The sequence below is a fragment of the Artemia sp. Qi Xiang Cuo genome, chromosome 10, assembly GCF_049724085.1.
Source record: "Artemia sp. Qi Xiang Cuo chromosome 10, ASM4972408v1, whole genome shotgun sequence".
NCBI classification, from domain to species: domain Eukaryota; kingdom Metazoa; phylum Arthropoda; class Branchiopoda; order Anostraca; family Artemiidae; genus Artemia; species Artemia sp. Qi Xiang Cuo.
Window position 1 is genome coordinate 61,282,892 of NC_142803.1, and position 11,768 is coordinate 61,294,659.

At 33.4% G+C, this 11,768-nt stretch overlaps 1 protein-coding gene across 1 annotated transcript; it reads left to right on the forward strand.

Moving 5' to 3' along the window:
• Nucleotides 1-2,953: 2,953 nt before the first annotated feature.
• LOC148947990 (uncharacterized) lies at nucleotides 2,954-11,386 on the forward strand. Its single transcript, XM_089095758.1, has 6 exons — nucleotides 2,954-3,096; nucleotides 5,204-5,280; nucleotides 8,992-9,156; nucleotides 10,081-10,707; nucleotides 10,792-11,150; nucleotides 11,246-11,386. The coding sequence occupies exons 1-6, from the start codon at nucleotides 2,954-2,956 to the stop codon at nucleotides 11,384-11,386; spliced, it is 1,512 nt and encodes a 503-aa protein (XP_088951884.1).
• Nucleotides 11,387-11,768: the final 382 nt, after the last annotated feature.

Below are 11,768 nucleotides of genomic sequence, written 5' to 3' on the forward strand. Positions count from 1 at the left end.
TTCCAAAAGAAAAGAAATATCACACTTCATTTCTCAATTTTCCCAAAGAAGAAAAAAAATCGATTTTTGTTCAAAAGTTGTGTTCTGAATTTTTTCATAGAAGAGAAAAATTTACACTTCAGTACTGAATTTTTCCAAAGAAAAGAAAAAAGTTACACTTCTAATCTGAATTTTCCCACCTGCGCTGCAAATGTCACCATCTGGCCTTGTTCCTATGCCTTGAGATGTCAATTATAAGAATGTTTTTGCTTATATATTTGTAATAAATCTAATTTTACCATACAAAATTGGTCTTAGATTTTCATAAAGCTGGGTTAAGGACTAAAAAAAGGGGTTTGCTAGAGTCTGAAATATGTGGATAAGGTTTTTATCAAAGTCTGAGAGATGAACCGGATTTTTTTTAGAGTTGGAGCCATATGAAGTGGGGATTTATTCAAGAAAAAAAGTTGAACTTCTGAATTTTTCCAAAAGAAGAGAAATGTCACAATTCACTTCTTAATTTTTCCAAATAAAAGAAGAAAAAGATTCAATTTCTGTTCCAAATGTTTTCTAAAGAAGAGATTGAATTTCAATTTTGCTTCTGTATTTTTCTAAGAAAGAGAAAAAAGTTTCGCTTTTGTTCTGGTGTCTGATTTTCCACAAAAAAGAGAAAAAAAAGTTCCACTTCTGTTCTGAATTTTCTCATCTGCACTGCAAAAGTCACCATCTGGTCTTGTTGTTTTGCCTTGATATCTTTGCTTAAGGGAATTTCTTGGCACCATTCCTACAACACACAGTGATTTGACATGGTTGCTTGGCATTTTTTGATGATATGTCAAATTGGATACCAAAAATGGAAGGAGGGACCTGCCCTGTTTTTATTTTTTTCTGGGTTAAGGACTAAAAAAGGGGTTTGCTAGAATATGAAATACGTGGATAAGGTTTTTACCAAAGTCTGAGAGATGAGCCGGATTCTTTTCAGAGTTGGAGACATATGAAGTGGGGATTTATTCAGGTAAAAAAAGTTTAACTTCTGATTTTTTCCAAAAGAAGAGAAGTGTCACAATTCACTTCTTAATTTTTCCAAATAAAAGAAGAAAAAATTCAATTTCTGTTCCAAATTTTTTCTAAAGAAGAGATTGAATTTCAAATTCGCCTCTGGATTTTTCTAAAGAAGTGAAAAAAGTTTCGCTTTTGTTCTGATGTCTGATTTTCCAAAAACAGAGAAAAAAAAGTTCCACTTCTGTTCTGAATGTTGTCATCTGCACTGCAAAAGTCACCATCTGGTCTTGTTGTTATGCCTTGAGATCTTTGCTTGAGGGAATTTCTTGGCACCATTCCTACAACACTCAGTGATTTGACATGAAAAGGTTTTAATTTTGCATGGGAAAATATATGAAACCACTGGGTGAAGGGAATAACAAAAACCGAATTAAAAACAGTTTTTTTTAAATTCTATGCCTTTTTTAACAGTAAAGGGCTAGGCACACGTAGCTGATTTCTGGAACCGATTTCAGCAAGGGTGTATTCCCCATCGAGTGATTATAAGTAATGACGCTAAGAGGCGGGGCTTGGTGACGTTTTTCGGTGTATTAATCATCATTAATTACGTTCTAGACAAGGAATGTGCTAGAGCTTTAAAGCTTTAGGCATGTAATTAATCGTATGTAATGATTATCGTAAATTAATCGTAAGTAATGATGAATAATCACCGAAAAACATCACTCATACCCGTCTTTTACCATCATTAATTAAAATCACTCGACGTGAAGTACATCCTTGCGGAAATCGGTTCCCAAAATCAGCTACGTGTGACTAGCCCTTAAATGGGAATATTTTACAAAATCACTGGAAATAATGGCAAGACTCGTTCAAGAAAATGTTTTAAATTCTATGCCCTTTTTAACAATAAGGAAATATATAATTAAAGAGGAAAGATATTGAATTGGATCAAATGTTTTGCTAAAAGTAAAGAGCGATCTTAAAACTTAAGAGTCAAACCTAAAATATAAGAATGGGGCTCTGTTTTTAGAAGGTAATTTTAGAAGGTTTTAATTTTGCAGAGGAAATTATATAAAGCCACTTGTTGGAGTCAATAAGGAAAAAGCATATTAATGAAAATGTTGAATACATTACATTGTTTATACTCGTTCTTGTCAGATAACTAAGGTTCTTGGACTAATTCAGAGGCGAGTACAAGATTTATCAATCAACAGATTTATTTATGATGTCGTGGGTATACTTACAGTGAATTTCTCAGCAATTATGCAGACAATCCTCGATTGAATGACTTTATAATTGAAAATATCCTTTCCTATCTGTATGATTAAGATTTCTATGCCCTAAGAATGAAGTGTCTTAATAATGTTTGAAAATTTGTTATTAATAAAACTTGTATGTACAATTAAAGTCTTCATTCTTTAAATTTCTTCTTCTACGATGAATTTTTAATATATTTCACCTTTATGGTTAAGGCATCTTATAGCCTATGTACATCTGTAGTCAACAGGTACACCCGTTCAAGATTGTCTAATATAACTGCATAATTCTGTTTAGTGAAGAGGAAAAAATAGGGTATTGACCGTATAAGAAGTTGTACCATATCCTAACCATAAGGGTGCTCTTTTTATCATTTCAGCGCTGCCATTCCCTTATCTTCCAATAGAGTAAACGCATTCATTACTAAAAATATGCTAAGAACTAGATAGTTATTTACAATTTTGCCGCCTTGATAATATCCACTAAAGTATTACATAGCAAGCACATGTGCCTCATATATCAATCATCAATAACATTGTTGGATGCTAGTGCGCGCTGACTTGAATTGCTTGCTAAGGGTTTGCATAGGTAAACAATTAACTATGATGTAACATCAAGTGGCTTGTGCTCGGGAACAATGCATTGCGTAGAATTTATTTCCTGGAATATGACAACAATAATTTTTTTTTGGCCCTGTTATTTAAAGCACTATTCGATGGCGAAATCTTCGATGACGGAGTATGAAGGTTCTCTGAATCAAAGCACATCTTCTGTAAGTGATTTGGGAACTGCCTTGATGAAACATCTCGAGGGAAAACGCCTTGAAGAACGAAAAACAATAATGCGTGCCTTTAAATTGTATGAGTGAACAATTGACTTTTACGTAACATCCACATGTACATAATCAATAATACCAAGATCTTGAAAAAATAACGCGAGGAAAATGTCTTGAAGAAAAAGTAATCTTGAAACAAACAAACGGAAATTCGAAGAAAAAGAAATTCCGAAGAAAAAAGACGCCTTGAAGAAAAATTATTTAAGTATTATGTAACACCCACGTTTCCGCAATACGTAATCCTTAATTATATCTGGGGGGTCCCCACTAAACTAGTGTCTCGTGAGCTCTAGCAAAACAAGTCTTGCAAAATTAAGTCATCCTCATTTAGTTTACATAGATAAATAATTACGGGACAACCAAAGAAGTCTCGAAGAATAAACATGCAGTATGACGTAACACCCACGTGTGGATAATCAATAAAACCTTCGTCTTGCCCTGAGGTAATCAACATTAAACCTCCTCGTAATTAACGGTAAAGAAGAAAATACTAGTGCCTGTGTTTCTGGTTGAGTCATTAAGGAGATACTATTAGTAAAGATTAGGTTTACTTCATTTCTGGTAAAGAATAATATTTTTTCTCCCAATGACTTTGGTCTCTTGAATGGCTGGTCAACAGAGCAAGCAGTAGTTGCTCTACATCATTTTTTATCAGAGGTTATGGATGATAATTATCTGGCGGCAACTATATTTTTTTTACATTAAAAAGCTTTTGATACATTAGACATCCTAATCCTTTTTGATAATTTGGAAAATATAGGAAATCTTGGAATAGCTCCTGATCTATGAGATCGTATTTATCTGAAAAAAGTACTAAAGTTCAAATTGGTGACGAATCATCTCATATTTTTTTCATTAGAAAATTTAGGTGTACCCTTGGTGTCTGTATTTGGGCCGATGTTTTTTCACTAATATAAATTATCTTCCAAATTGTGTGTCTTCAGAAGAAGAATTACTGATATTGCTTACGAATGACACAGCAATTAGTTTGAAGGTGGGCAATGAGGAGGACCTATGGTTGTCCCTCGAAACTGTTGCTTTGAATGTAAAATCTTGGTTTCATGCTAATCGACTAACACCTAAAGGAGGCCCTAGACAGTCAATCATTTTTTCCAAAATTCTCCGTCAAGTAATTGACTCAATTAACCGTCTAGGAACTTGTTTGACGCTTGAGTCAAGCGTTGACGGTGATCGTTAACGTTGACGGAGATCCTCCTCGCTGCCTGCCTTCAAACTTGAGCGTTGACGTTGACGGATATCCTCCTCACTGCCTGCCTTCAAACTAATCGCTGTGTATTCTGCAAACAATATCGGTAATTATTCTAATATATATGATGTCAGCCTCTTTTGGACATATATATATATATATATATATATATATATATATATATATAGCGTGTTTAGTGAATAAAGTCGTCAAGACTCTTGACCCTTTTCTCAAACTCAAAATTTCTATATTTTAATAGAGCTAAGATGTTTTTTAACTATATATTAATTTTTGTTATTTTAATTCATAATATGTGGAAAAACGGTTGAAAAACTGATGTGCCAGGTGTTTCTGCTTTTGTTTGCTTTTTTTTATCCACTGTTTCCTTCATTTCAAAAAAATAAATACATTAAGTTCCTTTGCTTCTGAAATTGCATTTCTTCATATTTAACATATTTCCATTACCTGGCTCTCTCTCTCTATAATCAAGTTGTCATGGTTACATGCTTAGTTTCAAACAAATTCATCACTGATTTTTGACAGCAGGATATTATAGATGGTGACTGTTATAGCTCACATAAAAAAAAAAATAAATAACAAGGCACGCAATTTAAGAAAAAAGAAAATAAAATTAGGGTATTTAATTTTTTCAATTATATTTGCCACGATGGCAATTGTGTCACAGCCTTATTCTAAATCTTAAAAAAAAACTTTTAACTCCGTTGACTACTGAAGGAGTTGAGCCTTTCCTTTTAACTGTATTAAGATAATATTTGCTCTGCAGTGTTTAAAAGTCATTATTAGTCATCAATCCTTATGTCTTTTGTATTTTAGGACTCTCCTGACTAAAATCTGAGTTGTTTCCAAGTTTCGATGATAGTATTGGACTTCTGATAATTTGCATTAACTCCGTTTTTCATAAGATCTTTCATGGACTTGCCACAAATTCCGAAAACGGCTGATCCCATCACAGTTTCTGAGGATTCTCTCATTAAAAATGGTAAGTTGTACAGTTAAGTTTTCTGTTATAGAATAAAAGAAAAGCTATAGCTTTATGTTTAATAGACAGAAAGGGCCTGTACAAGAATTATCTGAGTGATAGATATATGAAAACAAAAGTAATGTAAAGAAAGTGGAGAATGCATTAAAATATGAACTAAGGAAGTGTGAAGTACAGGACATAGATAAAATTGCCGAAGATCGGGAAGACGCAGCTTGAAGGCATAATAGTAAAAAGTTGGACTGGTATGTTAATAAATTAAGAAGAAGTTGTCAATCCGGACTTGTCTCAGTTAAAAATAGGAATGGGGCCACAATTAGTGATAAGGAAAACGTTAAAGGAAAGTGGGCAGAACATTTTGAGTTTGTGCTAAACCTTGATAGAGTTGCAGGAAAAGATATAGAGGAAATTGAAAAAGTTTGTGATACCTTGGACATGAAGGAAGATTTGTTTTGTGAGGAAGAATTAGCGACAGTACTAAAAGGATTAAAAAATAATAACTAAAGATTATAAATATGATTTTTGAGAAAGGGGAAGTACCTAGCGACTTTAAGAAAACCTTAATTATACCATTGTATAAGAGAGATGTGACTGCGGTAATTATCGATGCATTAGTTTGGTCTTTGTAGATAGCAAGTTACTCAGTAATAACATACTTTTTATACTGAGAGATGCTGTAGACAAAGTCCTAAGATAAGGACAGTGTGGTCTTAGAAATGGTAGAAGATGTTTCGACCAAATTTTTAGTCTTAGGTTAATAATTGAGAAATGCCTGAGTTATCGAACACATTTGGTTTTTCAGTTTTACAAATTATGAGCAAACGTTAGATTCTGATGATAGAAGAGTTTTAGTGATGATATTATCCTTGTATGGTATTTATTAAAAACAAAATTTCCCAAAATAAGTTCTCTTTAAAAAAGTAAAGAACCAAAAATGAACAAAAATATAATAAAATAATCTACCAAGCATACAACTACCACAAATCAGCTGCAATAAATCAGTGAAACCCAAAGTACCAAAGTAAAATAAAATACCCAAAGTAAATTGCAAATTTTTTCCTGGCTTTTAGAAAGCATAAGGGTTTAGAACCCTACTCATGTTAATTTCTGCTCGTTTTGAGTTTGACACGGTTATTTATTGTGATTTCTGTTCGTTTTGGGTTTCATTTATTTATTGATGCTGATTTCGGTAGTTGTATGCTTGGTAGTTTATTTGCTTCTATTTTTGTTCATTTTTGGTTTAATAAAGTTTTTTACTTTAAAAAAAAACTTATTAGGTGGAAAATTTTTTTAAAAGTTAATTTCTGTTCGTTTTATATTGATAGTCTTTTTCAGGGAAAATTAAAATATTAGTTTCAATTTTTCCGGTTTATTTAAAGAATGTATAGTTTTGCCTGCTATTTGTATGCTGGCAAAACTTTTTTGGCAATTTAAAACAGCAAAAACCCTTTTGAAAATCACGACGCAAATAGTAGTAAAAAAGTATTTAATAGTAGTCATATATATCCTAAATTTCAACTTAATACCATTACTGTTGTTAGTTACAATAATCGTAAAAGCTGCATTAAATGTATACACACAGTGTCTTCAGGCCTGTTCAAAATCCACAATCTATGAAGGTAAAATTTCCAGATAATATTTCTGTTTTGCGGATGACAACCTGCCACCCGTGTGCAGGTTGTCAAAAGGGCATATCAGCAATATCTTAGGAACAGTTTCGTGTGGGAAATTAAAACTTACACCGCTGGTTGAGGGGGGATGGCCGGGGGCGGGGGGCTTAGTTGCCCTCCAAACACTTTTGACAACTAAAAAAGGCACTAGCCCCTTCAATTTCCAATTGAATGAGTCCTTATTGAAGTTTCTACGACAACTTCTTCGATACGAATTGCCTTGTTCCAAAACCAAAAAATTAAAAAAAAAATACATTGTGCCAACATCTTTCTGTACTTAGGCAGCGCTATTGTGCTGCCTATGATACCAGACAAATACATTAAAGTGATTAGTGCTATGTAGGAGAATAACTCAGCTGCGGTCAAGATTGGAAATGCGGTTAGCTGCTGGTTTCGTGTTAAATCAAGAGTTAAGCAGGGTTGTGTTCCATCCCCTTTGTATGGATCATTTTGATGGATTTTGTCTTAAGGAGCACAGGTAAGGCAATGGGAGACCACGGAATCAAATGGAGAGAAAACAAATCTCCTGGGCTTAGATTTAAGCATCCTAGATGAAAGTGTGAGCAAAATTAATGAATTTTTGGAGGTTTTGTGAGTTCAAAAAAGTCACTTAGGCTAGGAATACGAGAAGATGAAAAGGTGACGTTAGGTAACGAAAAGATTGATCAGTGAGACAGCTTCAATTTCCTTGGTAGTATTGTTTTCAAAGACGATGGAAACAGTAAAGAAATTAAAAATAGAATAGCCATGGCTAGGGTTTTTTTTTTTTCACAGTTAAAAAAAGTTTGGAAAAATATGAACACAAATCTGTAAATAAGATTGAAATTTTGAAAGCTACAGTGATGACTGCGGTAAGATAAGGCTCTGAAGCATCGGCGCTCCGAAAAGCGGATGAAGATTTGCTAGATGTTTTCCAGAGAGATTGCCTGCGGATTGTTCTGGGTACCCGGCTTACTCACCGTATTTCAAACACTAGGCTGCCCAAAAAGTGTGGTTTAATCCTGCTTTCTAGGGCTATAAATAGAGAAAGGTTGAGATGGCTAGGGCACGTTTTGCGGATGAAGGAATACATATTGCTGAATTTTGTTCTTTTCGGCGAACCGTCTAGGGCTAAACAGATAGCAGGTCATTCGCGGTTGAGGTTGGAGGGTGTCATAAATGAAGATTTAAAGGAAATGGGAACTTCCTGGGAGGCTTTAAAGAGGGAAGCATTGAATAGAGTGGGATGGAGGAGGAACATGCATAACTGTTTTGACCTCTGGTGGCTTGGTACTGCGGCGAGTTGTTAATAGTAGTAGGCGTATATGTACTTGGATCTAACGATTAAGAGCTTGGGGGTGATAAAAGTGACTTCTTTGTGACGCAAAACACATTTAAATTAAAGTTATCAGCTTTAATTTTTAAGTTTCGTGGGATAAATAATCATCCAGTAGAAAAATATTTTGTCAATTTTTTTCTCGGTGCATATATGATGGAACGGAATATTTCTACCAAAGCAGGGGTAGTTATGAGGGTTCAAATGGGAATATCTAATCATAATACATGTAAAAGAGGAATAGAGTTAATTGAGTTCAGCTGCTAAACTTTGCGAGGCTATATTTTGTATTTTATGTTTTGGGAACTAATGCAGAAGACGACAATTGATTAGGATTTTTTTTTTCTTAAAATTGTCTTTTTTTGTCATTGTTAAGCCGTAAAATGTTAAGTTTTTTAGTTTTGTATTCAATACGTTATCCTTAACTTACACTTATTCAGCAACTCCTTCTATGCTATGATTTTTTTTTGTTATAAATTTCAGGTTTTTATTCGTTTTATGTGAATGAATTTTGTCTAGTGTTTCTAATTTTCTTTCGCTCTATGAAAAGTAGATTTTATAAACGATTTGTGAATAAACCTGCCTATCCATCTGATTTAATGTGTACATATAATGTCTGTATAATTACATTTTTACGCGTAACTAGAAAGAAAAAGCTATCAGATTTGTTTAGTAATATTTACTGTAAAATTTTCCCATGTCTGTTAAATTTGAATTTCCTTTTAGAAGTTGAAGATACATCACCAAGTTACAGCGAGAAGTCCTTCCATTTTCCATGCCCTTTTCTGTCACCAAAACGTGAAAATACTCTTTTCCTTAATACACCAAGCATATCGGGACCATATAAATTTAATTACGACGTCCTGGAACCTAAATATTCTAACAATGAAGGTACATCTGACATAGTCTGTTTTTGCTGATTGATTGGTATTGGATAATATTTTATTTGACAAAAATAGGACAATGGGACTTAATATTAAGATTGAACTTTTGTTTTATCTCATTCGCCAAACTGTTTTTGTAGTTTTCTAAGAATCTGTTTAAATTTTCACTTGAAAGTGGTTTTGTAGGTTATAGTATTTTTCAATAAGCTTGATAAGAAGCCTTAGAATTATATGATACAATAGATAATACAATTCATGTTTATAGTGCATACATTTCTTTTTAAACTAAGAGATAGATCTGTCTATTATCTTGATTCCAAGTTGAATTTGAAATAAGTAGAAAATTAATTTTTTGATATGAACTGCCTAGAAGCTAGATTGAACTGCCTATCTAGCAAGAAGAAATAGTAAGTCTGATTGGATTAGTTAAAAAAGGGATAAATCCTTTTAAAAGCCAGTGAAAAACAATGAAAAAAAAATACCGGATATTTGCTGACGACGGTGTCACTGAATGTGTGACCGAAATATCTGGAATTTTTTTGTCAGTTTTTCACTTTTTATTAAAAGGATATATCCCTATTTGAACTTGCATTTGTAAGACCTGAGTAAAACGTGACTTCCAACGTTTTTATTCAATGCCTTGCGGCGACTCCAAAAAGTATTACCTTCAACAAATGATGTATATTTAATTTGCTCTTCCTTTCTAGTTACAGTAATTCCTAATATTTTTTTTAATATTTCCTATCCTTCACTTATGATTTGGTTTACCCCCTCGGTATGCTTTTTCATCGTTTAAGGTTTAATTTTTCTTTATTTTGTTAAATTAGAAAAACTAATTTTAAAAGCTAGTTATAGTATCACCTCGAGGGAGAGAAGAGGAATCGAAATTAAAATTAGTTTTTTTTTAATTCTGTAGACTTTTCAATTTTAGGTCACTTTTCACCATACGTATCTGGATTACACTTACAGGAAAATACGCCACTACTTGTTTCAAAGAATCTCTCTTCGAGCGGTTTCTCAAATGGTTGTGCGTCTGAATCGGAAGGAAAAGGCCTAGCAAATCAGACAACAGGTTTGATAAGTTGCCTGCAAATTAAAAATTATAGAAAATCGGAAGGATATCAAAGAACTCATAAAAAGAAAAACATATATAGATGTGAGGTTTGTGACAAGATATTTGCTCGAATGAATTATTTGAACCGGCACCAAAGACTGCATACGGGTGAGAAACCGTTTAAGTGTAATGTTTGTGATAAAACCTTTTCTGTTGCACAATATTTGAGCAACCACCAAAGAACGCATACGGGTGAGAAACCGTTTAAGTGCGATTTATGTGACAAGACCTTTTCTGACTCATCAAATTTGAACATTCATCAAAGAATTCATACGGGTGAGAAACCGTTTACGTGTGATGTTTGTGACAAGACCTTTGCTCAAGCAGGAAATTTGAAACAGCACCAAAGAGTACATACGGATGAGAAACCGTTTAAGTGTAATGTTTGTGACAAAACTTTTGCTCATTCATCATATTTGAACACCCATCAAAGATTGCATACGGGTGAGAAACCCTTTAAGTGTTATTTATGTGATAAGACGTTTTTTTATTTGATAGATTTGAACCGACATCAAAGAATTCATACAGGTGAAAAACCGTTTAAATGTGATGTATGTGACAAGACGTTTTCTCAAGCAGGAAATTTGAATACACATCAAATAACGCATACAGGTGAGAAACCGTTTAAATGCGATGTATGTAAAAAATGCTTTTCTGTACTAGCTAGTTTGAAGATGCACCAAAGATTGCATATGGGTGTAAAACCGTTTAAGTGTGATGTTTGTGACAAGACCTTTTCTCAACCAGTAAATTTGAGCAGACATCAAAGAACGCATACGGCTGAAAAACCGTTTAAGTGTGATGTTTGTGACAAGACCTTTTCTCAGTCATCAGATTTGAACATTCATAAAAGATTTCATACGGGTGAGAAACCGTTTAAATGCAATGTATTTAAAAAATACTTTTATTTACTAAGTAGTTTTAACAGTCACCTAAGATTGCATACAAGTGAGAAACCGTGAAGTGTGATGTTTTTGTCCAGACCTTTTTTCAAGCTGGACCGTTGAAACCACATCAAAGAATTTATACGGGTGAGAAACCGTTTAAGTGTAATGTTTGTGAGAAAACCTTTGCTCAAGCAGGAAGTTTGAACAAGCACCAAAGAGGGCATACGGATGAATAGCCGATTAAATCTTATTTATGTGAGAAGTGTTTTTCGCAAGCTTGCAGTTGGAATACACATCAAACACTGGATACAGGTGAATAACCTATCATATGTGATGTGTTTAGAAAAACTTTTCTGATTTTAGCAATTTTCACAGGTATCAGAAAGCGCATACAGGAGTTTCAGAAGATTGCTTTAAGACAAGCTGTATTCTCATTGGTTTGTGGCTATTGTTCTAACAACTAACTAGTAATAATCACTTTTTTTTCAATTTTTTTTTTGTGTTTAGTTTCTTTAGCAATTTCATCATCATCCTGTGGAAAGTAGTGATACATATTTTTCTTTTTTGTAAAAAATGTGATGAATGTAAGAAATTCCTGTCTGCATCAATATTTTCATA